Genomic DNA, 27,852 nt, shown 5'->3' with positions numbered 1-27,852 from the left:
TACTATTTTACTCCCCAAACCCCCACCCCAGGCCACACACACACAATTCATGTAGTGCTTACACCCTGGACAATACAAGGAATGATTTGTGCCCCGTTATGGGAGAAGGCCAAGGACTTCAAACACTCCCTGAAAACCCAGACCGTCAAGTGGCATTTCTGCTCACGTATCTTCCTCACCTCCCCTGACACTACCTCCTGCCACCTCTCAGCTTAGCAAATGGCCCATCGAGACAGAGAAAGAGAGTCTGATTGGGAGCCTCTGTTTGAAAAACATTTTGTTCTCTCTGCAGTTACAGCCCTGCTGAGCCCCCCTCAGGCTGCAGCTCTTGCTGTCAGATATGCATCCAAGAAGACAGGTGGCAGCTCCAAGAACCTCGGTGGAAAGTCACCAGGCAAACGCTTTGGCATCAAGAAAATGGAGGGTGAGCCTGTGGCCTGGCTTCTGCATCCGCCTTAGCACCTTGCCCTGCTGCCTTGACATTCCTTTGAAGAGTGGGAAACCAGGCAAGAGCCTGGTTTCCATTTTCCTCACCAGAACATTTGGCTCCAAATGAGAGGCAGAGGAGACCTGAGGCAAGATGGGAGGCCCGAGGAAGAGCAGATAGGTGGGAACCTTAGCCATGCAACTGCAGAGGAGGCTCCTGGCTGGGGGACTGGGGGCTGCCTGTGTCAGGCTCTGAGCGTTAGTCTTACCATGGGCAGGCCTAGAGGTGTGCAGCATTTGGGCTGAGAAGGTGAGGGCTGTCATGTTTTTTTTAGCAGTTTGCTGTGCTGCCTCATCACGGGGGCTGAGAGTTAGAGCTCTCATGGACTTCTCTTCTAGGTCACTATGTTCATGCTGGCAACATCCTTGCGACTCAGCGCCACTTCCGCTGGCACCCAGGTGCCCATGTGAGTTGCTCTGTGCCCCCGCCCCCTTTCTTTCTTTTTTTTTCTTTTCTAGGACTACCCCTCCATGGTCTGGAGCACAGTAATTACAGCAGTTGTAGTTGTTGAATGCTTACCAAATGCCAAGGGTCATGCTGATTTTGGGCTTACGTTATCTCATTTCATCCTTACCCCTATTCCTAAGATAGATAGGTATCATCTCTGTTTTACAGGTAGGACACCAGAAACTTGGAATGAAGGGGAGAAAGTGACAGAGCTGGGATTTGAACCAGGTCTGCCTAAATCTCAGATCACTTTTTTGCCTTGATAATAGCATTAGCCTGGTTCTCTTGGGTCTCTTTTCTAACCCCCTGTTCTTGGTAGAGGAGATGTCTAGTGATTTAAGATACTTTTTTAATCTTGGGAAACTAGTTTCAATGTATTCTTTTTTTTTTTTTTTTTTTTTTTTTTTTTTTTTTTTTTGGCTTTTTAGGGCTGTACTCATGGCATATGGAGGTTCCCAGGGTAGGGGTCTAATCGGAGCTGCAGCTGCCAGCCTACACCACAGCCACAGGAACGAGGCATCGAGCCCTGTCTGCAGTCTACACCACAGCTCACAGCAATGTGGGATCCTTAACCCACTGAGCAAAGCCAGGGATCGAGCCTGCGTCCTCATGGATGCTAGTCAGATTTGTTTCTGCTGAGCCACAGTGGGAACTCCCATTTTTTTTTCCTATTTTTAAGAATTCCTCTGAATTCCCTCGTGGCCTAGTGGTTAAAGGATCCAGCATTGTCCCTGCTGGGCTCAGGTTCAGTCCCTGGCCTGGGAACTTCCACATGCCACAGACTTGGCAAAAAAAAAATAATTTCTCCATCACATGAAGTTATTATTCAGTAGATAAAGATGATTGAATTATAACTTGAATCTAATAAAATATTAATGAAAGATAACTTGAATTTAATAAAATAGAATTCAACATATGAACCAGAAATTAGGTCCTTACCAGGCATGGATTTCAGGTTCAGCAAGTTGGTATTACTTGCTTAGGTCTTCATGTTCTTTAACACAGGTCTATACTGTGTATTCTTTACTTTATTTAAAATATTAGTTTAGGAGTTCCCGTCGTGGCGCAGTGGTTAACGAACCCGACTAGGAACCATGAGGTTGTGGGTTCAGTCCCTGCCCTTGCTCAGTGGGTTAAGGATCCGGCGTTGCCGTGAGCTGTGGTGTAGGTTGCAGACGCGGCTTAGATCCCGCGTTGCTGTGGCTCTGGCGTAGGCTGGCGGCTACAGCTCCGATTCGACCCCTAGCCTGGGAACCTCCATATACTGCGTGAGCGGCCCAAAGAAATAGCAAAAAGACAAAAATAAATAAATAAATAAATAAAATAAAATAAAATAAAATATTAGTTTAGGGAGTTCCCATTGTGGCTCAGCGGAAACGAACCTGACTGGTATCCCACTTGCCCAGTGGGTTAAGCATCTGGTGATGCCATAAACTGTGGTATAGGTCACAGATGTGGCACGATCTGGCGTTGCTGTGGCTGTGTGTAGGCCAGCAGCTGCAGCTCCAATTCTTCGGCCCCTGGCCTGGGAAGTTCCATATGCCGCAGGTGCAGCCCTAGAAAAAAAAAAAAAGAAGAAAAAAAATATATATATTAGGGAGTTCCCGTCGTGGCGCAGTGGTTAACAAATCCGACTAGGAACCATGAGGTTGCGGGTTCAATCCCTGCCCTTGCTCAGTGGGTTAACGATCCAGCGTTGCCGTGAGCTGTGGTGTAGGTCGCAGACTCGGCTCGGATCCCGAGTTGCTGTGGCTCTGGCGTAGACCAACAGCTACAGCTCCAATTCGACCCCTAGCCTGGGAACCTCCATATGCCACGGGAGCGGCCCAAGAAATGGCAAAAAGACACACACACACACACAAATTAGTTTAGTTTCCTTTGTAATCAATTTCCTCCTCCCTTCTTACCTCTTTTGGCAATTTTAGTAGACACAGAAAGACTGATATAGTGACCTATAATTAGTTCCAAAATGCTGATTTGTATGTGAAGTAACTGTTGTTTTTGTTTTTTTAGAACTCGAGACATTTAGTATGTGGCTATGTTGACTCCTGGGACTTAATAATAACAACAATAATAAAAGCTAATATGTTTAGATCTGGGCAGTAGTCTAAGCTCTTTTTGATTGTTGACTCATTTAATCCTCAAGATGACCCTATAAAATGGTTAATACTTATCCTCATTTTGCAGTTGAAAAAAGTGAGACACAGTAAATTAATGTGCCCAGATCACACAATAGTAAGTAGTAGTCCCGGGAGTTTTTATTTTTATTTTTTGCTTTTTAGGGCCACACCTGTAGTATATGGAAGTTCCCAGGCTAGGGGTCCAGTCAGAACTACAGCTGCTGGCCTACACCACAGCCACAGCAATGCCGGATCCTTAACCCACTGAGCAAGGCCAGGGATCAAGCCCAAGTCCTCACGGTTACTAGTCAGATTTGTTTCCCTGCTCCACAACAGGAACTGCTAATGCTGGGATTTGAACCAGAGTCTGTTCTTTTAATCAGAGAAATATTGAATAATGCTGGTCTATGAGGGTAAAGATTGCCACACATCCGCTCTCAAGTTCTAAAAGAAAAAAGCCCAGTTATGTATAGTTTAAACACCATACATACAATACACGGTTTATTTAATCTCTTTGCTTATATTTCTCACCCGAAAAACAGGCATAGAAATAATACCTTCTTGGAGTTTCATTGGTGGCGCAGTGGTAATGAACCCGACTAGTATCCATGAGGATGTGGGTTTGATCCCTGGCTCTGCTAGTGGGTTAAGGATCCAACGTTGCTGTGAGCTGTGGTGTAGGTTGCAGACACGTCTTGGATCCCGCATGGCTGTGGCTGTCGCCAGCAGCTGTGGCTCTGATTCCACCCCTAGCCTGGGAACCTCCATATGCCGCGTGTATGGCCCTGAAAAGACAAAAGACAAAAAAAAAGACAAAAAGCAACAAAGAAAGAAATAGTATCTTAACAAGGTGAGACGTAAGTGAGTTAATGTGTATAGCAGTGCTTGGCCCAGTGCTTATACATGGTAAGCATGATACAAGTACTAGCTGATAATATTATTATTGTTTCATTAGCATATGCATTATCCATGTAGCTTTGAGCCTAAATGTCTAAGATCACCATGTAGATGAAAATGTCCATCAAACTAGTGGTGTGTCAAGCCTAAGTGAAGCAAGCTCCAAGGGCAGTGATTAGAGGTATTTTCCTGGGCCTGGTGTGGGGATCTGTCCAGTGTGGACTTCGGTCCAGTGTGGCTTCTGACCAGCTGCTCAGACATGGGTCCAGGTATCAGCCCTCAGGAGACTGAGTCATCACCTGGATTGGCTGCTGCAGTTTTCTTTTCCCACCTTTGGAATGGTGTAGTTACCAAGCAGTGGGAAGGGGAAGCTGAGGTGGAGCTTTCTGAATCCTCTCCTCTGGCCCCAGAGGAGAATCCTCGTCAAAAGTCTCTCCCGAAGCCCTGGGATGGGCCGCCTCGCTGTCCAGCTGACCAGGTGTGTGTGTTGCAGGTGGGCCTGGGGAAGAACAAGTGCCTGTATGCCCTGGAGGAGGGAGTAGTCCGCTACACTAAGGAGGTCTACGTGCCCAATCCCAGCAACTCGGAGGCCGTGGATCTGGTCACCAGGCTGCCCCAGGGGGCTGTGCTGTACAAGACTTTCGTCCACGTGGTTCCTGCCAAGCCTGAGGGCACCTTCAAACTGGTAGCTATGCTTTGAGCTCCCAGAGGAGGTCTTTGCACAGAGACTGGAGCCCAGATGACAAGAGAGAGCCTGGTACCAGAAGTCATCAAGGGTTGGAGTGGTGACAAGCCCTCCCAAGGCAGAAGTCTGCCCGCGGTGACTGTGGGAAGGCTCTGTGAGGTGACTGGCTGGGAGGCCCTTGGGGAGACCTGAGCCGGGGCCAGAAATAAAAGTTAGCTGTAGTTTGTGCTGTTGGAGGACAAGCCCGGATGGAGCGGCTTCCTTATCTGTTTGTCTGTGTTCTCTAGTGCACACAACAGGGCGCCGCAAAGCAGGAAAGAGGAGTTCCCTTTGTGGCTCAGCAGTTAACAAACCTAAGATCCATGAGGATGTGGGTTCAATACCTGGCCTTTCGCAGTGGATTAAGGATTCAGCGTTGCCATGAGCTGTGGTGTAGGTCACAGATGTGGCTTGGATCTGGCATGGTGGCTGTGGCTGTGGCTGTAGCTCCAATTCTACCCCTAGCCTGGGAACTTCCATATGCCTCAAGTGTGGCCCTAAAAAGCAAAAAAAAAAAAAACCAAAACAAACAAATCAGGAAAGAGGCCTGTCAGAGCTCAGAATAAGAGGGGACTTCATTTTGAGGAGGGGATTATTTCTGCTCCATCCCTAAGACGGCAAGGAAGAGGAAAGCTTGTGCTCGAGGGTGTCACTGCTCCTTCCCCTCCCGGGTCCCACAGAAGTGGGGCTGGGGAAGAGGGTTGGGGGACACGTAACAGAGGAAGCGCACAGTCCTGTTTCTCTCCTGGAGCCACATAGCCCTAGGAATGGCCACATGGCAGACCCCTTCCTGCTTTTGCGGGTCCAGGGCAGAGAGGCCCCATCCGACCCGGAATACCAGGTCCTTCCACCGATGAGGCAAGAGTAGTGACAGATGGGCTCCTTCCTGCTCACCCAGACACCAGGCTCACATTCTTTTCTGCCTCTTGGTTTATACAGCAGCACAGACTGAGGCTTCAGGAATAAATAAATACTCAGCCTGGGCCTAGAATGGGCTGGGGGCGGGCCTTCCTTGGGAACCCAAGACCATTAGAAGCATGGCTTTGAGCAGAAGGCGGAGGAAGGAAGTCTCAGCTGAGGTGGATGGGCACCCTGGCCGTTGGAGTCCGGTGGTTTGGCTGCAGCCCCAGAGGGCTTGGAGAGTCAGTGGCTCCCTCCCATGACTTTTTCCTGTCCGGAAGGCAGGAGCTCCAGGGATTGAGGATAGAGAAGTCTCCCCATTCTGGAGGTCTGCTTTGAATTTGTCACCTTATTCTCAGGGCGTGACCCCAAATTTCCCACCTCCTGCACAGGTGACCCAGGGTTTGTTGAAGTTCACTTTGGCTTCCTTCCTTCTGGGGTCTCATGCACCAAGCCTTTGGTGGGGGCATCTCCATAAGCTCAGCGCTGCCCCTGCCAGCCCCCTGGAGAAGTGGGAAGGGCAAGACGAAGGAGCTTGCTCCCCGCTACACTGAGCAGGGCAAGTGGCTGCTTCCTGGAGTGGGCAAGTTGGGCCACAGTTGGTGGATGGCACAGGCATGACCTTAGGCCTTCTCATAGCTGGATGGCAGCTGGGAGAGACAGGAGAGCAAAGACATGAGCCAGTCCCTTACCCCCAGCCCCTGTACACGCATGCTCTTTCTTTGGACTTGGCTTTCTGTGTCTCCTCTCCCCCAGTGACAGTCCTTCCTGGAAACAAATTGAGTCTTAGAACTGTTGGGTCCATGGAAACTCTTCCATGGAACCCGTCCTAAGTCGCTTCCCTGGACTGGGGTCTACCATCCTTTCGTCTACCCAAAGAGGGGACGTGGGGCCTCTAGTCAAATCCTCAGGCCCCCCATCCTCAGTTCCAGGGGCTCTGGGCATTTATATACAGTAGGGAAGTAAGGGAAAAAAGCTCAGTTCTCGGAGTTCCTGTTGTGGCTCAGTGGTTAACGAATCCGACTAGGAACCATGAGGTTGTGGGTTCGATCCCTGGCCTTGCTCAGTGGGTTAAGGATCCGGTGTTGCCGTGAGCTGTGGTGTAGGTCACAGACGTGGCTCGGATCCCACGTTACTGTGGCTCTGGCGTAGGCCTGCAGCTACAGCTCCAATTGGACCCCTAGCCTGGGAACCTCCATATGCCGCGGGAGCGGCCCAAGAAATGGCAAAAAGACAAAAAAAAAAAAACCTCAGTTCTCCAGGGCACTCAAGGGTGGGAGGGCTGAACTTTCACCTCTATGGCCCAGAGCCAGAAGCACGGTGCAGTCAGTTGGTGCATCTGCTGCTGCTGCCTTTAGAACACTCACAGCTGGGCAGGCAAGCTGGCTTCCCGAGGGGTGGCTGGTACCTGCTGGCAGCTCCGCACAGAATCCCCCCCACCCCCAGCCGAGATAGCCCTGTGACTAAAGGAGCCGGGCAGGCTTGAACAGCTGTTCTCCACCTTCCATCTGGACCCTTTCCCCCCTGGGGTGAGTCTAAGATCAGGGTACCACACATCTTTCTCTCCAAAAAGTCTCTCTAGCCTTCCTCCCATCCGTTTCTAGCCACACTAGGCCCCAGCCTAGCATCAGTGCTGCAGCTTGCACCTCCCCCTACCCCACTCCCAAGTGGCAGCCCCAGGGGTCCTCCCACATCTGCATCCCCTGGGACTCAGCACCCGTCCACTGCCTGGTCACAGTGGGGAGTCCTGTGGTGCTGAAGCAAGGAGAGGGGCAGGTCTGGGGATCATGAAAGATGACGGTGACGGTCCGGGTTTGGGGTCCGTGAGCAAGAGCAGAACCCAAACCCTTTCTTGTTCCCATGTCCCTCTCCCCATCTTGTTAGTTCTCTCTCCACCAGTCCAAGGCACAAAGCCCAGACCCTCAGCATTTTGGAAATGCACTGATAAAAAGAAATTAAAAAAAAAAAAGAAAGAAATTCCACTTCTTTCTGACAACTAGCTCATTCATGAACTGGCAGCCAGCTCTGACGACCATTGTGGGAGAGTCAGAGGAGGCCTGTTCCCACCTCTCCATCCTGCCTAGTCCTCAGAGTTGGGGTCAGAGCCTGGAAACACTGCTAGTCCGAAGGTTTCTTTTGCTTTTTTTTTTTTTTTTTTGTGCCCCCTCCCTGGGAAAAGGACTGACAGTAGGTCTTCACTATGTAGCTCTGATGGCTCCGGGCTTGCCATTGTCCTCACCAGCAGCTCCCAGCACTGGGTCCTGTTTCCCCAGGGCCAGGGAGGAGGCTGGCCAGGATGTTATTAACCCTTTCCACACTGCTTCCTGGCCCAAAGGGAACCCAGACTGGAAGAAGCAACATCCGTAGAGTAGATTCAAAGGCCCCTTTCATACTGAGCAGAGGGCAGGTGCCCTTTTGTTGAGATTGGGGTGGGGGGGCCTGAAAGGGAGGGGTTGGTGGGTAAGGGGTGTTTACACATCGGTTAGGGCTCTAGAAGAAATGACAAGAGCAGAGGACGTGGCATGGCAGCACATTGGCATGAAACTCTTCCCCCAGAGGCACCATCAGCGGTTCATTCAGCCTGGTCCTGGCATTCACGGCCCTGTCTTCACCTCCCTAGACTGGAATTCCACTCTAGAAGTGGGTAAAAATGGCTGGCTGGGACTAGTAGCTTGACATGCAGGGGAAACTGAGGGTCAGACAGCTCCCTTTTTGCTGCTGCAGCAGAGATCTGTGAGGGAGGACAGAGCAGCTATGTCCTGTCCTGTCTTCCTCCAGCCCAGGGAAGGAGTGATGGGTGGGAGGGAGTTTACAGAGGGACAGACTTACAGAGGAGAAGGAGCTTGTGCAGGGGCAGACACCCTTAGACACTGGATCTGCAGACCTGGGGGAGGGAGGACTTGAGAGGCCAGAGTCAGCCTCCTGGCGCCCAGCCCCTCTTCTGCTCTCAGACGGTGGCATCATAGAACTCAGCAGGGACGCCACCTCAGGGTTCATATGCCAACCATGCACAGCGTTCTTCCCAAGTGGCTTGCTCTAGGTGACCCTGGAGGTGAAAAGGCTGGGCTTCTGGCCTCTGGTGAGGGGCCACGAGGTTCCTGGGACTCTTGACAGTGGTAGATACTCACCAGTGGTCACAGCTAGGGCCAGGAGGCTCTTGTCCATGATAATCTCTGCATGGGGAGCAGCAGTGGCAGAGGGGTGCCAAGAAAGTGTGCCTTGACGACAGCAGAACCACAGGACTGGCTCTCTCCCCGGACCTCAGCGGGCTACCCCCAACCCAGGAGCCCCAGCCCAGAGGAGCAGCTTCATTTGGAGCCAGGGTATCTGTGAGCGCATCTCCAGGGCTTCTGTCCCCGCTTGCCAGGTCAAAAGCAGGCCAGAATCGAGTGCTCCATGGATGGCACTCCACTCTGCCCTCTGCAGGCCTGGCACCTCAGCACCTTGCAGAAGGGTTCACGGGAACAGGATCAGCTTCTGCTAAACCCAGAAGATAGCCCATGAGCTCCACCTCACCCAGATCTCTGCACTTCTCAGCCCTGATTCCCCCCCACAGCCTGTCTCTGCACCCCCTCCACTTCCCATCAGCCCAGGAAACTGGGCTCCAGGTGCCAGTTGGCTGTCTTCTGGCCTTTGCTCCCAGCTCTGATGGAACTAAGGTGTCCATGGTTGTCCTAGAAACCAGGCACAAAATACAAAATGCCACAACATACAAAAGCCTCTCTGGCCAGGTTCCCCCACACACACCGCCCCCCCAAAGGCATTCCTGTGCAGCTCTGGGGACCCAGGGCCCCCAGCCCCAACCAACTTTCGCCCAGCTCCTATCCTGATTCTGACTCCAGGGGCCTGGCCAGGGGACGATTTCAAAACCTCAAAAAGCTCGCCTCCAGGCTGAGCTAACCCTGCAGAAAGATGCAGGCGGGGAACACTGTCCACCAGAGGAGCTGCCATCACACTTGCCTCAGTGACCCGGATGGGAGAGGAGGGATGAGTAGGGCCTCTACCACCACCCCTGCAGGAGTCATGGAGTCTGCTCCCTGTCCTGCAGTGCCTCTAAATGCATGGGGCCAGAGCAGTAGAGGTGGGCTGGATTTCACAGTTCTCCTGCCAACCTTCAAATTAGAATTGCCTGGGGAAGCTCTGAACCCACACCAGTATTGGGTTGCCATCTCAGACCCATTAACTCAAAACCCTCAGTCAGGATCCTGATCCACTGGGCTGAAGGTTTAAGCTCAAAATGCTCACAGCAGGTGACTGAGTGACCAGGACTCAGTGTGATAGGATAGGAGTGACAGGGGCTGAAACAGAGTCCATGTGCCACCTAACTCCAAAAATAAGTCTTTGAAAACTGTTGTTGGCCCAATAACAGCATAGCCACAGCTAGGGTTAAAGCTGCAGGCTGGTCTATGAATCTTTAGCCAGCAGAGTCTAAATGTCTTGATATCTACTGCCATGCCTGATAGGCCAAACCCAGTTATTAATGTTTTTTACATTGATCTAAAGGTTAATGTAAAAAGAAATCTTTTAGAGAACCAGAGTCGAGCTTCAGACATTCTTTAAAATAGGAGCCAGGGAGTTCCCGTTGTGGCTTAGTGGGTTAAGAACCCGGCTAGCATCCATGAGGATGTGGATTCCATCCCTAGCCTCCCTCAGTGGGTTAAGGATCCAGCCTTGCCGCAAGCTGCAGTGTACGTTGCAGATGTGGCTCAGATCTGGCGTTGCTGTGGCTGTGGTGTAGGCTGGCAGCTGCAGCTCTGATTCCACCCCTCGTTTGGGAGTTTCGATATGCCTCAGGTGCGGCTGTAAAAAGAAAACTAAATAAATAAATAAAATAGGGGCCAGAACAACCCTCAAAGCAAACACTATTTCCTTGGAGTTCTTGCTCTCCGTTCCTTCTTTGTTACCCACCTTAGGAGAGCAGGAGACTCCAGTGAGAATGGAGACCCCCTGCCTCCATCTGAAGCCTGCAGCCACCAAATAGCTTGGACATTGGGCTTATCATTTCACTTCCCTGACATGCTAAATGAAAATAATAAAAGTGCCTGCCTCAGGAGTTCCCGCTGTGGTACAGTGGGTTAAGAATCCGACTGCAGCAGCTCAGGTTGCTGTGGTTGTGCAGGTTCAATCCCCAGCCTAGAGCAGTGGGTGAAAGGATCCAGCATTGCTGCAGCTGTAACTAGGATTCGATCCTTGGCCTGGGAACTTCCATATGCCACAGGTACAGCCATTAAAAAAAAAAAATGCGTGCCTCAAAGGGTTGTGAAGACTAAATGAAATATTGCATGTGGGGTCAACGCAGTGGCTGAACAAACAGCAACCTCAGGACTGCTATTGCTGGTCAGGGGTGCCCTCTGCTGGCAACATGAAAAACTTGACATGTGACAGCCTGGGCTGGAACTGAACCCTTTGTTCCCCAAACTGAGCTGACCCAGGCCAGGATGACCGGCTGAGAGGGTGATATTATTTTATTTTATTTTGCTTTTTAGGGCTGCATCCACGGCACATAGAAGTTCCCAGGCTAGGGGTCAAATCAGAGTTACAGCTGCCAGCCTGCACTACAGCCACTGCCACAAGGGATCCAAGCCGCATCTTCGGCCTACACCACAGCTCAGAGCAAGGCCGGATCACTGACCCACTGAGCAAGACCAGGAGTCAAACCCACATCCTCATGGATACTAGTCGGATTTGTTTCCACTGTGCCATGACAGAAACTCCCGAGAGGGTGATTTTGAAGGTCTGAAACCTTCACCCTTGCTCCCACATTAAGTAATACTGATACTGACTGATACTGAACCCTTGCTGACAATGGCACAAGCGCCGGAGGGGAGCAAGGGCTTGAGACAAACTCTTCAAACATGGCCCTTCCAGGTCCTGCTGCTGGGCCCAGGAACCCATGCCACCGCTGCCCCTGCCCCTAAAGGGACAATGGTAACCACCAGGCCCTGGCTGGGACTGCCTCTGTTCTTAAGGATGCCCCATAACTCAGGGCTGGGCAGGAAACAGAGCGATGAGGGCTTCTGCGATGGGCCCTGGGGACACCGAAGGCAGAGAAACCAGCCTCGGCCTCGGCCTGGCAGCGGGGAAGTGCTGGGTCAGTCCTCCAGAGAACTGAACCAGCTCTCCTGCTGGCCCCCTGGGTGGCAGTGAGGAAGTCTCTGAGCCTCTCTGGGCCCTGTTGACCGATCAGAAAAAGAGGGATCTGGGTTAGCTGGGTTCTTGGGTCCCTTCCGGCTCTTGGATGGTTCTGAACTGCTCCCACTCTGGGGAAATGAGACCTCCAGCTTCTGCCAAAGTACAAGCCAAGACTTTTAGGAGAAGAAGGCTCTCCGAGACCCAGGAGGAAAAACACAGAGGCTCAGTTTAGAGAGATAGAGATATATTTCTTCTGTTGCATATTTCAGACTTCACACTGAGCTTCAGGCACAATGCTGCTCCAGGTTCTCCTGAGAGCCCTGGCAGAGTCTTCTTCCCATGCTGCTCATGAGGGCTCGCCCCTCCAGGGCGGAAGCCCAGGCCCTGCCTGCAGTTCTGGGTACCTGGGAAACTCTGCAATGGTCTCAGTAGGCCCTGGTGCCCTGCCTTGCCCATCAAGGGGCAGCGTGTGCTGGAAAGCCCTAGAGCCAGCCCTACCCTCTCTTCTATGGTCCCCTGGCTACAAGAGGAGAGGCTGACCCATGAGAGCCCAGCTCTGTCATGCTCCCCTAAGTCACCTGTTCTCCGGGCCTCAGAGCCTGGCATAGCACTTGCACCCCTGCAGCGCCTTGGCTGTGAGCACCACAGGCCGAGGCTGGGGGATGAGGCCCTGGAGAGCGAGGCAGGCCCAGCCTCCTCCAGAGCAGCAGCAGATGGGCTCGTCAGGCCCCTGCTCCCCAGAGCCCTGGCCCACTTTCTGGGGCTGCTCTGAGCCCTATTGCACGTCTTCTGGTTCCAGTTCAGCCCCCCGCCACCCATTTTCCTTTAAAAAAAAAAAATTAGAGGGGAAGGTGGAAGAGTGGGCGGTGGAGGCTGGAGCCCTTCTCCCCACGTTCCTGCCCACCTCTGGTCCCCGGCAGAGCCATCAGCAGTGGTAACACTAGGCCCACCTTCCCTGTCGTCTACGGGTTCTTGATGGCTGATGTGGGTGTACTGCTGGGGCCTCTGGTTCTTGCCCGTGAGGGGGACACCCCTCTGCTGTCTGTAAGGTGCAATTCCCCCGGTCTGCCGGAGGCACTGGCTGGGGCCCTGCTACCTGAGTCGCCCATCTGCTTTGACAGGCCCCAGCTCCGATTTGGGGTCGGGAAAGAGAGAGCTCCAGCTGGTCAGTCTGCAGAGCTCCAGGGAGGGACAGGCCGAGGGGCCCGTGGCACACAGTCCAGCCACAGACCAGAAGCCGCTCAGTTCCCCATCTGTCCAGGCCTCTAGCGCGGGGCCCGTGAGCTCTGCGTGCAGGCGGGCAGCCTCCTCCGCGGGCTCTGGCTGAGGCAGGTTCAGGATGCCGCTCAGGCCCTGGAAACTCTGCTCCATATACTCGTTGTGGGGGGGCCCGGCGTGCAGCCAGCTGGCATCATCTAGAGGTGCAGAGCAGGGAGTAAGCATGCCCCGCCCGAATGATTCCACAAAGGCCAGACCCTGGGAGTCAGGTCTGGGCACCCCAATTCCTGTCCCAGCTCTATCCACTGAGTCACAGTTTGCTGAGTGACTTTGGGCTAATCCGCAGAACTTTTTGTGCCTGCAAAACTTAGTTTTACAAAATCAAGATGGTAATCCCTGAATCCCCAACTTGAGGATTAAATAAAACAGTGAGTGCAAGGCACTTTTAAAAGTAAGGTTACTTTCTGATCATGGCCTGGTTGGTGTTACCCAGGCCCTTTCTCAACCACCTCCAGTGGTTCCCAGAGCCATGAGAAGCCTAGTACCAGGCCCTCCAGCTGTGGCTTTCTGCTTACGTTGCCAGCCTTCCTTACCGCCACTCCCTGCATTCTGCTATCCTCCACCTCCTGTTCCCCTCAGGCACCAGACACTTGCCAACTTTGTTCCCTCAGTTTAGCATATCCCTCTCTGCCTATTAAAAATCTAGCCCAGGAGTTCCCGTCATGGCTCAGTGGTTAATGCATCCGACTAGGAACCATGAGGCTGCGGGTTCGATCCCTGGCCTTACTCAGTGGGTTAAGGATCCGGCGTTGCCGTGAGCTGTGGTGTAGGTTGCAGACGCGGCTCGGATCCTGCGTTGCTGTGGCTATGGTGTAGGCTGGCGGCTACAGCTCCGATTCAACCCCTAGCCTGGGAACCTCCACATGCCACAGGAGCGGCCCAAGAAATGTCAAAATGACCAAAAAAAAAAATCTAGCCCATTCGAGGCTCAGCTCCAGTAGCCGCCTGCTGTAAAGCTTGCCTCCATTCTTCCTCCCATCTCCTCCATCAGGCCGTGAGTCCCAGGAGAGCAGGGGTGCGGCTTGCCCTTTCTGATCCGCTGCAGCCGCCGCCCCACCCCAATACCCCATCCTCTTCTGGGTTAGCCCTGCTCTGACCCACCTTTTCTGTGTTAGAACGAGGCCAGAGGAAGGAAACCTCTACCAACTTATTGAGCATGAACTGCATCCCAGTCCCTAATATTCCTAATATCCCTAATAGTTCCCAGGGGGTAACCTGGGTTAGGATCCCCTTGCAGGAACCTGCAGCCCATGCCTCTGTTCAGAGTCTGCTCTCTTAGCCTCAGCCAAGCGGACAAAGGGCCATGTGGCCCCTGCCTACGTGGCTACCAATGGACTGGGAGGATGGCCAAGCAGATCTGCTGTCCCCCAAATGGGGAACTGGGGGACCAAGAGGCCCTGGTTAGTCTCTGCTGCACCGAGAGGCCATGTATCACATATCAAGAAGTCAGAGCCTGGGGCTGATACTCGGGGAGAACCCAGGATGAGGGACAAGATGGCCCCAGAGGCAGTGAGAGAGCACTTTGGGTTCCCAGTGAGGCTGAGACATTTCCTGGGCTGTCTGGGGAAAGCCCTCCATTCTCCCAATAATGTCCCCTTTTTCACTGGAGCTATAGGTGGAGTGGATTTGTGTTCACACACCCAAGTCTCCAACAGGTGAATTACGCTTTCTTACCGATATGTAATAAGACTGAGGCTCAGGAAGGCCAAAACTTGCCAAGAATAAAAGCCCAATTAAAGCATCAGAGTTGTAATCTAAAGCCAGTCTGCCTGACTCCAAAGCGCCACAGAGCAGCACAGGGCCACGGGGAGGCTTAGCGAGGGGAGGATCAAGGCCGCAAGCTTCCCCCTTCCCCTCCTCTGATGGTCGGCTTCTCGGGGTCCCCTGCCTGGCACATCCTATCCTGTCTGGCTCCTGGGCATCACTTGGGAACTAGATCCTTACCTTTCCTGAGAGGTAGTTTGCGGTTGAAGGTCAAGGGCAGCACGAGGAAGCGGGTCTCACCCAGGGGTTCCCAGAAGTGAAGCAGTCGAACCGTCCAGGCCCCTGGCCGCAGGGGGCGGCTGAGTGGGGGCTTGTACTGCGTGACCTCCATTTCCGCGTCTACCACGATGTCGTAGGACGTGGCCACCACATAGGTGGGGTCGATCCACACCACGGTGGCTGTGAGGTTGGGGCCCCGGGCCCAGCGCTGCATGGCCACAGGCTCGTCCAGTGGCCCCAGCAACCCCCCAAAGTTCCGGAAAAGACGCTCTTTGGGGTCCCATTCAGTGCCAACCTGTAGGGAGGGAGGCAGCTGGGTAGGAGCTGGGGTAAAGGCCTTCTCTCTCCCTGCTGCTGCTTCTAACTCCTGTGTGACCTTGGGTCAGTCACTGTCTCTTTCTGGTCCTCCGTTTCCCCATCTGCAAAATGATGGGTTCAGACTAGGATTTTTTTTCTTTTCTTTTTTTTTTTTTTTTCAGCCAGGCCCATGGCATGGAGAAGGTCCCAGGCCAGGGATCACACCCACACCATGTCAGCAACCCAAGCCACAACAGTGACAACGCCTGATCCTTAACCCTTTGCGCCATCAGGGACCTCCTCAAACTATGATTTCTGTAACATCTCTCTGAGATTCATGCTAGGCTCCTGCTCTGATCTGCTCTGCAGTGTTGGGGGCAGTAAGGCAGGGATGAGGTTCGAAGCCCTGCCCAGAGATCACCCCGACACAAAGCAAAGGCCTCTGAGGAAGAGACCTAGGAGACACTCAAAAGCCTAACTTCCTGGCCCAACTGGAAGATCCGAGTCCCTTTAGAAGCAGTTCCCCGGGGTTTAGAAGATTGGGCTTGTAGTGAAACCACAGTCCCCTCCCTGCTGACCGCATGTCTTCTGTGCACCCAAGGCTGCCATCACTGGGAAAGAAGACCCATGAATCCAGTCGGGAAAGGCCAAACCCAGACCTTAGCCCTCCCCTGGTGTCTGTCCCTCTCTCCCCGCTCCCTGAGTCTTGCTGGGGGTCAGGAGAAAGCAAGGGGAGGACCTGTCCCACCTCCAAACTCTGGAGCCGGCTGGCCTGGTCACTGCGCCCCAACAGCTTCAGCGACCCCTGGGGCATCAGCCACATCTCAAGCGTCTCTGCCGGCCCCTGGGCTGAGGGCTGCACCGCCTGCGTCACCAGGTAGCCCTGGAAATGGTCGTCATAGAAATACAGGTGCACGCTGGACGGCAAGCCCTTGGGCTCAAACCTAAGAAGGTTCCAGCAGGGAGAAAGGGAGAGGCCATCAGCACACCCGACTTGGCCTGGAACCCCAGGGAGGGGGCTCTGGCAAGTCCCATCCCCAGGTGCCTCCTTTGCCCCAAATCTCACACCCACAGAACCTATGCGCCTGGCTCTTGCCATCTTTGTTTTATTTGCATTTTTTTCCCTGCCTCGAACTGGGAGGGGTCCCTGAGGGTAGGGGCTGTCTCTTTCCAACTGGCATCCTCGTAGGGCTCTACACCCTGGGGGTCTGCAAAAGGTCAGAAGAAGGTCTCACCTGCAGAGGGGGTCGGCCAGTGGGGATGCAGCGGTGGCGACATGGCGTAGGCTGAGGCGGACAAAAGCGGTGTAAGCAGTGAGCATGACATCACTGAGCCCACTGGGACCATCGGCCACATCGTAGGTGTTCTCCCAGTAGGCCTTGAGGGCTGGGGTGCCGGGGGGGTAGCTGCCATAGAGGTGGAAGTCCAGGATTTCCAGTACCTCCTGGTTCACAGTCGACTCAAACTTCCGGGCAAAGAAGGTAGGTCTGGAGACTTGCTGGAGCAGGAGAGGCAAGGAGGGTGAAGGAGGCTGGAGGGTGCCAGAGAGCATGGCAGGGGAGGGGCCCTTCCCGGCCCTGCTTAGAGATCAGCCTCCCAGGGCTAATCCCCGATGGGTGCTCCCAGAGCAAGGCCCCCAGATCCTCTGACCGGACCACGCTGGCTCATTTCTGACCCTGCAAAGAACCTGGCAAAAGCTGGGATGAGGGAGTTCCCGTCGTGGCTCAGTGGTTAATGAATCCGACTAGGAACCATGAGGTTGCGGGTTCAATCCCTGGCCTTGCTCCGTGGGTTAAGGATCCAGCATTGCCGTGAACTATGGTATAGATTGCAGACGTGGCTCGGATCCCGAGTTGCTGTGGCTGTGGCATAGGCAGGTGACTACAGCTCCGATTCGATCCCTAGCCTGGGAACCTCCACATGCCACGGGAGCGGCCCTAGAAATGGCAAAAAGACAAAAAAAAAAAAAAAAGCTGGGATGAGGCCCTACCAAGGGGCGGAGGTTGGGGGTCACGGGGAAGCACCTGCAGCCGGAGGAAGTCCTGTGGCTTGAAGTCGTTGGGGGAGCAGCCGCACCAGTCCACGATGTGCTTGTACTGGCACTTGCAGCCCAGCTTGCGGTTCCAGTTGGTGACCCGCAGGTTGTTGTCCACGAGGCTCTCGCAGGCCGGGCTATTCTCCAGCACCGTGTGGAAGAAGGACTGCGGGTGGCAGGGCAGGGTGGAGACGGTGAGCCGTGGGCACCCACCACGCGCCCTCCTCAGCCTGGGGGCGGGCTCAGGTCACCCACCTCGGCTGGGAGCAGTGTGTACGTGTAGAATTGACGGAGCTGGGCCACCAGCGGGTCATCGGTGTACACCACATACTCCACGAAGCTGCGCGTCAGCACAAACCAGTCCGAGCCGCCGTCCACCACGATGCCCGCTGGGATCTGCCGCTCGCCCAGGCGCCACATGTGCGAATCGCACTCATGGAAGAGCCGGTCCAAGCCCTGTTTCTTGATGAACCTATGGGAGGCAGTCAGGCCCGTGGCCAAAGGTCTTGCAGGATGGGGCCCCGGCTCCCACCCTTCTAGGAACGAGTGCTCCTCAATCCGTCCTTTTTTTTTTTGTCTTTTTGGGGCTGCACCTGTGGCATATGGAGGTTCCCAGGCTACGGGTCCAATTGGAGCTGTAGCCGCAGGCCTACACCACAGCCACAGCAAGGCCAGATCCGAGCCGCATCTGCGACCTACACCATAGCTCACGGCAACACCGGATCCTTAACCCACTGAGCAGTGCCAGGGATCGAACCCGCAACCTCATGGTTCCTAGTTGGGTTCATTTCCACTGCACTGTGACAGGAACTCTGTCAATCTGTGATTGGTTTGGAAACTCTGGAACCCAGGGCTGAGGCCTCCTCCCCTACCCCCTCACCTGGAGTTGTCCCGGCCATGGGACTTGAGGAAATTTTTGTCTCGGTTCTTGGACAGGAAAGCTACCAGCTCCTCATTGGTCCTGGAGAGGAAATGGGGTGTGGGCAGCTTTGTGAGGGTGGCTCAGTTACCGGCCCTCCAGCATCCTGAGCTTCACTCCTGGGCTCCTTCCTGTCTCACTGAGAGCCATTCTGACCAAGGGCTCTACCCCAGGTTGATGCTTTGGGGTGTGGGCCAAGGAAGACCACCCCGTCCTTGCTCCACCCCTTGCTGTCTGACCAAGGACCCCCAGTACAGACCTCTGGCTCCTCCTTCTTCCCATCCCGTGTCACTCAATCCTCACATCATCTTTCACCAACCCCTCCCCTAAAACATGGCTGGGGCCAAGGGACCACGTCTGGGCCGTGCAGATCCCAGAATAAAGCTTTGGGGAGGGAAGGACTCCGAGTGCCCAGATGGGCCCCCCCTCCCATCCAGAGGGCTCAGAGCGCCACCTCACACCTGGTCGGGTAGTCAGTGGCACTGAGGTTGATGAAGAAGTCCCAGGCCCAGCCGGGCACCTCCAGCAGGTCCTGCATGCTCCGCAGATACATCCTCAGCAGGCTGGCCCCACCCCAGATGGTGATCATGCGCCAGGGTGTCACCCGCACGTTATCGTACTGCCGGGCCAGCTCTACCACCTCGCGGTGCAGGTAGTTGGAGCGCTGTGGGAGTTGGAGATGGCGATGGCAACTCCACAGGGGCAGACGGACCCCCAGCATTACAACCTCCCCATCCCACCCCAACCCAGGGCAGAGTACAAGCGACACGGAATGGAGAGGGCACAGGCCAGGGCTCCAGCTCGAAAGCGGCCGTGTCACCTGGTGTTGGCTTGCTCCCCCATCTCTAGGTCACCTGAAAGCAGGTCAGAGGTACTGTCTGTCTGTCACCTTCTGGGGCTCTGCTCTGCTCACTCAGGTGCCCTTGGTCTGCCCCGGCCACGGTACCTTGTCCACATGGATATAGAAGAAGTGCCGCTCGTGGTAGACAGCCTTGAGGAGACGCTTCAGCTGGCGGATGGCGCGGCCATGAACCACCAGCATGTAGGCGATCCGCACTGGGGGGCTGTCCATGGGCTGCTGGACCCGGGGCTCATCCCACTGGATGCCGGGGCTCATCTTCCCTGAGAGCAGAAATCAAGGCCATTGGTGAGGTCCCATCCTGGGTGGCAGAATGCAGGTGAGACAGGAAGAGGGGGCTGCCTGCCTCCCAGAGGAAGAACCCTGGACTTGGAGCCTGAGGCTCCTGGACCCCAGCTCCATCTCTGCCACTTAGGGCAAAGAGGTGGGCCCCTCTGAGCTTTCCCCCTTGAGAAACAGGGGTGAGGGTTCCTGCCATGCTCCCTCCCAGGCTGCCACCCCTCCACCCACACATCGCTTACCAGCCCGCTGGCAGTGCCGGGGCACAGCCTTGGGCATGAGGCTCCCGGCCTGGTGCAGGCACACCACGTTGGCGATCTCCTGCTGGCACTGCTTGGAGCTGGCCCGGGCCAGTGCAGACAGCGCATCCTTGCCCACGATCTCACACTTGGGCGTGAAGCCATTGTCTGTAGGCTGGGGGGCGCCCTCCACACTCCCTGTGTCTCCATGCGGGAAGCCAGCTGCCCCAACCAGGGCCTCCCCGGCTGCTGCCCCACTCAGGTTCTGGCGGCCTGGGGCCTCTGGGGGCAGGGTGGGCGGGACCCGCCGGCTGGCTCTGTGCCGGCTGGTTACTGCCCGTACCACCTTGGCCACGGGCACGCCGGGGCTCTCAGCACGGCCCCGCCAGCGCCCATGCCTTCTGCCCGCACTGCCCCGCCGCCCAGCTGAACTATCTGTGTCCTTGGAGCCCTCGCCGGGGTCTAGCGGCCGTGGCTTCTTCTGCCTTCCTTTCTGTAAAAAATAGGCAGACACAGGTCACTGGGACAGCCTCCTGCTGGCCTTGGGCCTAGAAGCCCCTGCCACCCTTTGCTAGAAAAGCACGATTCGCCCAAGGACTCTACAGCACTTCTGCTGAGACCAGCGCCCGGGCATCATGGCACCTCCATACCCACAACCACACAGATCACAGGGCACTACATCTCTTTTATGCCTTGGGTTCAAATACCTTTCTTTCTTTCTTTCTTCCTTTTTTCCTTCCTTCCTTCCTTCTTTCTTTCTTTTTGATCTGCACCGTTATTAAGATAGGGTGCTTGTGAGAGATGCAAGTGGGCGGGCAAGGAGGCTGCCTCAGAAACCACTATCTTTTTCAGCAAATATGAAAGTGAATATCCACATATTTCACAAGAAAAGTGCGTAAGGGCCCTGCAGAAGACACAAGAACACTGGTCCTTCCGCCCAGTCCTGGCTGGGAAGAGACAGTTTTTCTCAGAAGGAAAGCATCCTGCAGACTACAGTATTTCCACGTGGAAGTGCAGAGGCCACAATCGAGCAAAGGGGTCCTGCCCGGTGCAGAGGAGAGAGGTGAAATCTGAGACCCCCTTACTGCCTGTGTCTTCTGGGAAACAGAGAGCAAAAGAGTCAGAGTGCAAGAGCTTTACTGGGCGGGAGTCACATCTCAGAATGATGAGGAAGCAGGAGCAGAAAGCCTGCAGACGGCCAGGCCGGCTTGACATCTGTGCAAGGAGGGGAAGGAAGTGCTTCCAAAGACAGTTTGGCTTACAGAGGGCCTTGGCCAGCTAATGGGAAGCTCCAGGGCAAAGAGGGCCTGGAGATGGGAGCCCTAGGACCACCGCAGAGGCGGGGGGTGTGGGTGGCCCAGGAGGTGCAAGGCCACAGCTAGAAGGCTGAGGCGCAGCCTGCAGGCACTGCAGCTGGAGGCTGGGACCTCACTGTTCCTTGTGGCAGGGTCACTCTTGAAGGAAAAGCTGAGCGCTCTGCCTCCATGGCTCCATGCTTGCTTCCTGGCTCCTGCAGCCTCTACCCAAACCCAGGCACTTCCCTAGATGGTCCTGTCACCCTTGAAGTGTGTACACCCACCCTCTTCCCAACTCTCCCTGTCCTCCCACTTTTTTTTGGCTGCACCCATGGCAGGTGGAAGTTCCCAGGCCAGGGATCAAACCCACACCACAGCAGTAACAACACTGGATCCTTAACCTGCTGTACCACCTGGGAACTTCCTGTCCCCGCGCCCCTCCCCCTTTTAAGGGCTGCACCGGTGGCATATGGAGGTTCCCAGGCTAGGGGTCACATTGGAGCCATAGCCGCCGGCCTTTGCCACAGCCCCAAGCAACACCAGACCCAAGCCATGTCTGCGACCTACACTGCAGCTCGTGGCAACACTGGATCCTTAACCCACTGAGTGAGGCCAGGGATCAAACCTGTGTCCTGGATACTAGTGGATTGTTTCCGCTGAGCCACAATGGGAACTCCCCTTCCCTGCCTGACCAAATTCCATCTATCCTGCAAGATCCAGCCCTGAGTCCCCTTGTGTGAAGCCATCCCATCTGCCCCATGGCAGGATGTTCTAGCTCACTGACCGCTGGGAGAGGCTGTCATGTCAGCCCCATCTCCCCAGTGCTTAGCAGAGTGGCTGGAACATAGGAGGTCAGGTTGGTGTCTGGTGGGTGAGACATGGAAGGGATGGAGGGGTGAGAGGCACCGTGAGACTAGCCTGCAGTCCCCCAAGCTCCCTGCCCAGCTCTGCCACAGGTACCCACCTCTGAGCGGGTGCTCTCAGCTATAAAATACAAGAATGAGTGTCCAATGAGACAGAGCGGGAGACAGCACAGCTAGAAAGAGCTGGTTCCGCCAGCTGTCCCCTTCCTCTCTCAGCACTCTCTGTGCAAGAGTCCTCTCCTGGCCTGGCCTCCCAGCAGCATGACTCGTTGGACCACAGCCTCTGAAGCACCCACCTCCCTCGGCGTCCTTCCAGGATGCCCTCCTGTTTTCCCTGTCCCCCTGGCCACTCTTTATCAGCCCTCTTGGCTGACCCTTCCTTAACTCCAAGGCTACTCTGGGGTCTTTCCTCATCCTGGCTTCCCAGGAGACCTCATTCCATTTCCTAATTCCATCCACTTCCAGATCTCTCTGGCCTGGATCGCTCCCCTGAACCTTGAGGTGTCTAACTGCCAGCCTCCCTGATGCCTCCCCTGGGAGCTTCAGAGACCGTGCACTCAACCCCCAAATGTGAGCTCCTGATGGTCCCCCAGCTGGCTCCTACTTCAGCCTACCCCATCCCAGTTAACTCCATCCTTCAAGGCGCTCAAGCCCGAAACTTTGGGAAGTCAGCTTTGACTCACTTCCCTCCCACTTCGACAATCAGTAAACCCTGTTGGGGCACCCTTAAGGGCACCCCCAGAATTTGATCACCTCTCACTGCCCCAAGGCTACCACCCCTGCCTAGAAGCTGCTCTCACTCTGGCTTCCTACAGTCCCCTCCCATCACAGCTGCCAGGGTTCCCTTTTTTTTTTTTTTTTTTTTTTTCCATTTCTAGGGCCGCTCCCATGGCATATGGAAGTTCCCAGGCTAGGGGTCAAATCGGAGCTGTAGCCACCGGCCTACACCAGAGCCACAGCAACTTGGGATCCAAGCCACATCTGTGACCTACACCACAGCTCACGGCAACGCCGGATCCTTAACGCACTGAGCGAAGCCAGGGATGGAACCCGTAACCTCATGGTTCCTAGCCAGATTCGTTGACCACTGAGCCACGACAGGAACTCCCAGGATTCCCTTTAAAACAAGTCCCATCTCACCACGCCTCTGCCTGAAGCCACCCATGGTTCCCCCTCTGAGGACAAAGCCCAAAGCCCTTACATGAGCCTACAAAGGCCACGTGAGCCACGTGTGGCTGCCCCCCTCCCTTCTCTGACTTCACCTCCTAACAAGGCTAACTCTCCTCCAGCCACAGTGGCCTTGTCAGCGTCCCTCCATCCCACCTGGCACTCACTGTCCTCTGTGCCTGGAATGCTCTCCCCTAGGTGTCCCCACAGCCCCTGGCTCAGGTGGCCTCTTCTCAGGGAGGCTGTCCTGACCACTGTATTTAAAACTCCTGGAGTTCCCGTCATGGCACAGTGGTTAATGAATCTAACTAGGAACCATGAGGTTGCAGGTTCAATCCCTGGCCTCGCTCAGTGGATCAAGGATCCGGCGTTGCCGTGAGCTGTGGTGTAGGTCGCAGACGCGGCTCGGATCCCGCATTGCTGTGGCTGTGGCGTAGGCCGGTGGCTACAGCTCTGATTCGACCCCTAGCCTGGGTACCTCCACACACCGCGGGAACGGCCCTAGAAAAGGCAAAAAGACAAAAAAAAAAAAAAACCTCCAGCCCTCCCTCATCCTCCACTTTGTTTCTCCCAGAGCAAATATTACCATCTCTCATCCTATAATGTACTTTATTTATATGTGTAAGTGTGTATTATGTCACTCTGTGTCTCTCCCTTTTCAAGAATGTATTGTCCACAAGGCTGGTTTTTTTGTTGTTTTGTTCAGGGATATATTCCTAGAGCCCAGAAGGATGTCTGGCAATGAGAGACACGCAGTATTTGTAGAATGAATGAATGAATGAATGATGAATGAACGAAGAGCTCTTGGCACAGGCTCAGCGTTTAGTTAATGCTGTCATCATCATTAGCATTAAACAAAGGGGAATAGGAAACAGTCAAACGTGAGGTCAGGAGAGAAGCCAAGGTCTTTAGACACTTTGGACCATTGGGTTGAGTTTTCCCTGCCCCTCCCCTCGCTAGGACCTCTCTCTCCTCCCCGGCCAGCGTGGCAGGGGCCTCACATGACAAACTCACAGCCACCTTAGGGCTATCCAGGGGCCACCCCTATACCCTGGCACCCAAGCCTTCTGTGCCTGGCAGCCAGCCAACCCTCTGATCTCTTGGGAGGCACCCAGTGAGAGCAGGGGATAGTTAGCTCCATCTGAGAAAAAAACACCTGCAAGAGGGAGGTGAGGGAAGCGGCAGCAGACCCCCTGCTGCAACCACACTGGGGAGGGCACCCTGGACCAGGCAGCCCCCCGGAAAGGTGGCGGCGGCCCCACTGAACTGAGGGTGCATCAACCTAGTGATGTCTGACCTGGCCACACGGTGGGCAGAGAAAGACATGTTCAAGCTTAGGTGGGTAGGGATGGCAGAAGAGCTGTGGGCTCTCAGGATGGAAGCCAGTGTCAGCGAGTCAGGAAGCTGGTCAGGAGGGCAGGGCCTGGGGCATGGGGCCAGGCTAGCAGTGGTGGGGGACGGGATGTGGGAGGAGATGGGCATGACGGTGGCCTGCACTGCAGCAGGGAGCTGGCTGACCCTGAGAAGGACAATCCCAGAGGAGGCTGGGGGACCAGAAGGCAGCAGCAAGGAACTGGGGTGGGGGGCAGCCAGCCCTCACTACTGCCCCACACCAAGCATGTGTATAGGTGCAGCCGCAGGCCTCATACTGTGCCCCTAGAGGAGCTGCCCCCAGTAGCCCCTGAGGCCAGAGTCCCCTCTAATTACTGAGGACGGGGATTAGCCCTCTGACAACTGCCTAGATATATTCTGGCCTCCAAGGCCCCTTCCTCCCCACTGGGGACGGAGGAATTCAAAGTCCTCTGCCATTTTCTGGCTTTGCAGCTTCTCCCTGGAATCCTTCTCTGAGCCACGGAGACAGAGGACCCAGCAATGGACCTTTGGACTTCTCAGACCACGTTAAAAGTACGTGGTGAGACAACATTTGTGAGAGCTTTGAAAACCATAAAGCGGCTCTTTGGATGCTAATGGTCATCTCTTGTCTCCACTCCAGCCCCTCCATAGACGGGCAGAGCGCGCGTCTAAATGCACATCTCATCCCATCGCCGCAAAACCCCTTCGGACTAAGTGCTCTCCCCCTGCACTTAGAACAAAGCCTCAGCCTCTCTGCATCTCCAGGCTGTGCCTGGACTAACTCCGGAAGCTTCTTCTTGGGACCCCCACCGTACACGCCTTCCCATTCCCTGAAAACACCTCCAGCTAAGCCCATTGTCCTCAGGCTCATCTGCCTGAACGCTGGCCACGTATTTCCCAGACTGGATCTTTCAGTGCACAGGCCACAACCTGCAGAAGCCTTCCCCAACCACCTCTCTACACCGGCCCCCTTGTTACTGCGATTCCTTTTCATGGTCAGCTTCTCCCTGCAGACTGTCTGCCCATGAGGACCAAGACCTTGTCTATTAATTTCTTTCTTTCTTTTTTCTTTTTGGTGCCACACCTGCGGCATATGGAAGTTCTCAGGCTTGGGGTTGAATCAGAGCTATAGCTGCCAGCCTACACCACAGCCACAGCAACACGGGATCTGACCCATGCCTGTGACCTACACCACAGCTCATGGCAACGCTGGATCCTTAACCTACTGAGCAAGGCCAGGGATTGAACCTGCGTCCTTATGGATACTAGCTGGGTTTGTTACCACTGAGCCACAATGGGAACTCCTAGTTAATTTTTGTATCCCCGGTATTATGAGCACAATACATGGTATGAAGTAGGACTTAATAGTTGTTGACTGACTGACTGAATCCCTACTACCATTGGGCAGTGTTGACATGATAAGAGTTTTTTACCGACAGTTTAGCATGTGCCAGCAACTCCTCCAACTACTTCCCAGGCATCACCCAATGAGAGAGGCGCTATTATTACTTCCATCTTGGGGGCAGGGGATACCACTGAGGACCTGAAAGAGCTTAGGTGATTTGCTGGTGGTCACACCATGTACTAGCAGCAGCACTGGATGGTGAAGTGGGGTGGTCCAACTTCCACACTCACCGTCCAGAGCACCAGGTTATGCTGCGGCAACCCTGAGGTAGCTGCCGAAGGGGTGCAAGCACCAATGGCTACTTGCACTGCACAACCTCTAGGTCATCAAGGATCTTGTTTCCATTCTAGTCCAGGGATTCCCCCTATCGGGTTCTGCTAGGAAGCTGGACGAGGAGGTAGGAGGCAGGATTCCAGGCGACTCTACTGCCCCAGTTCTCTGCCCCCCTCCCCTTTCCCCCCCCCGCCCCGAGGCTGGGGGCAGAACAGCAGGGACCTTGAGGCCTGGACAATCTCTCGGCCTATCCAGAGATTCACAGAGCCAAGCGGCTCAGGGCCATTTGTTTCTGAGCAGCCTCCCAGGCTTTGCCATGCCCCTCTCCAGGGGGGGTCACCAGCCTCTTCTCACATAATCCAGGGTCCCAGGACTACCCAACTCCTCAGCAGCCCCTTCCATCGCAGAATGCCTTATCTGCCCAAAGAATCTTCACGCACTGAGTCCAGAATATTCTCTTCCCCTTCCTCCTAATCACCCAACCACAGCTCACTCCTTTCAGATGTCAGAGTCAGCCTCCCCCACCCCCCACCCTCGGCTCCCTTTGGAGCTGGGGTCTCGTGTGACACTGTCCCAGCTCCCCTCACCATCCCAGTCTCTTGGTTCTTCCAAAAAGGCAAAGGCAGCTCCCAGTGTCCACCCCAGGCCTTCCAGTCCGCCCAGATGCAGGAAGGGGAAGCGGACATCAGGGCTCCTCTGGCCTTCACCTGTCCAGGTGGAGGGGCCAGAAAGGACACGGCCAGCAGAGGGTCTGACACAGAGCCCTACAGGCACCAGAACCAAGGCATGAGGGCAGAGAAGGCCTGCCCTCTGGCCCAAAGCTTAGGGCCAGAGTTTGGCCTATCCTCCCCCATCCTCCAAGGTGGTCCCAGACCCCACTGGACCCTCCGACCATGTTAGGGAAGACAGGTCTGGACCTCCAGCTGAAATCACAACAGCCAAGAGTGAGTGAGACCCTCTGGGCAAGGGCCTAGGGACTCAGCAGGACAGGGTTTGCCCCTGCCCCAGGCCTGGGGCTCTGCTAAACCAGCTACTGCTGTCACCCTTCGAGGGGCAGCCCCCAATTCCTAATGTCCTGAGTCCGTCTCACCAGCTCAAGCCCTCTGCCAGCCTCTCCTGGAGACCCAGCAGGTTCCTCAGATCCCAGGCTGAAGAAGCCACGCCTCAGGGACACTCCAATTCTCTCCCCTGGGGTCACTGCCTCTTCCCTCAGTTGTCAGAGTTCCACACCCAAGCTCTACTTCCTCACTGGCCAATGCCCCTCAGGCGGGGCTGGGCATGGATTCCTGGGGTCCCTCCGCCCTATTCCTCTGCCCATGGCGCGCAAACCCCCGCCCCTCCCAACTTCAGAAAGTTTGGCCTGGGGCTCCCCATCTCCCGAGCAGGCTCGGACCCGGACCCGCCTCCCCGCCCCACTCTCCGCCACTAGCGCCTGACCTTCATTGCTCCCCTGGCTGGAGACCACCCCACTAACACCTGCTCCCCTCTTCCTGGGCCCCTGTCCCCCGCGGCCCGGGCCTTCGGGTCCCGCACCGCCCCCGCGCACAGGGCCCTGGGCCCTCCTGGGAAGGGAGCGCCAGGGGTCTGAAGTCCTGCTCCAGGCGGCCGCTCTCGTGCGAGACGCAGGCGGCCGGTGCCCCACTTCCCGGCCGGGGCCGCCTGCAGCCCCTCCAGGACCCCGCGCGCCCCCGCGCCGGGCCTGCCCGCCTGCCCGCCCGGCCATCGGAGCACCTCGCCCGGCTCGTCGTCCTCCAGGACGCTGAAGCTCCACACCACCAGGCCCTGTAGCAGCAAAATGGCCAGCGCCGTGGCTATTGCCAGCTTGTAGCGCCGAACCAGCTTCTGCACCCGCGCGCTCGCCACCATCTTCCTGCCCCGGACGCGGGGCGCGCGCCCAGCC

General features: G+C 55.4%; 2 protein-coding genes and 1 long non-coding RNA gene across 14 annotated transcripts in view; 2 read left to right on the top strand and 1 right to left on the bottom strand.

Annotated features, from left to right (window-relative positions):
* MRPL27 (mitochondrial ribosomal protein L27) overlaps positions 1–4,878 on the top strand; it is a 6,269-nt gene extending 1,391 nt beyond the window's left edge. For all 3 annotated transcript variants that reach the window (XM_003483010.5, XM_084984832.1, XM_003483011.5), the window contains exons 2-4: positions 293–424; positions 826–893; positions 4,445–4,878. In XM_003483010.5, coding sequence (XP_003483058.1) covers positions 293–424; positions 826–893; positions 4,445–4,651 — 407 coding nt within the window. In that variant the 3' untranslated portion in view covers positions 4,652–4,878. The remainder of the gene's footprint in view (positions 1–292; positions 425–825; positions 894–4,444) is intronic.
* On the top strand, positions 1,100–3,026 carry LOC146398158 (uncharacterized). Its single transcript, XR_014821232.1, has 2 exons — positions 1,100–1,162; positions 2,948–3,026. It is a non-coding gene; the product is annotated as an uncharacterized LOC146398158 (long non-coding RNA).
* XYLT2 (xylosyltransferase 2) lies at positions 3,523–27,852 on the bottom strand. 10 transcript variants are annotated; one of them, XR_014821220.1, is made up of 12 exons: positions 27,684–27,852; positions 19,600–20,089; positions 19,166–19,341; positions 18,681–18,883; positions 18,181–18,261; positions 17,556–17,772; positions 17,290–17,466; positions 16,501–16,763; positions 16,014–16,209; positions 14,930–15,263; positions 5,135–6,225; positions 3,523–3,803 (listed from the first exon to the last, which is right to left on the bottom strand). XR_014821220.1 is itself a non-coding variant. In XM_084984806.1 (11 exons), the coding sequence occupies exons 1-11, from the start codon at positions 27,816–27,818 to the stop codon at positions 6,209–6,211; spliced, it is 2,289 nt and encodes a 762-aa protein (XP_084840932.1). In that variant the 5' UTR covers positions 27,819–27,852; the 3' UTR covers positions 3,523–6,208. The 10 variants fall into 10 exon arrangements, 3 of the variants coding, with proteins under 3 accessions (XP_084840932.1, XP_005668981.3, XP_084840934.1); XM_084984806.1 differs by having other exon boundaries at positions 3,523–6,225; XR_014821222.1 differs by lacking the exon at positions 3,523–3,803 and having other exon boundaries at positions 5,233–6,225; positions 14,930–15,387.

This window comes from Sus scrofa, chromosome 12 (genome assembly GCF_054392235.1).
Source record: "Sus scrofa isolate SSC_HxYL_T2T_F1_AM1 chromosome 12, Sscrofa_HxYL_maternal_Yorkshire_Landrace_v2.0, whole genome shotgun sequence".
Classification (NCBI taxonomy): Eukaryota; Metazoa; Chordata; class Mammalia; order Artiodactyla; family Suidae; genus Sus; species Sus scrofa.
The sequence above is the reverse complement of the archived record's forward strand: the minus strand, read 5'-3'. Positions and strand labels throughout refer to the sequence as shown.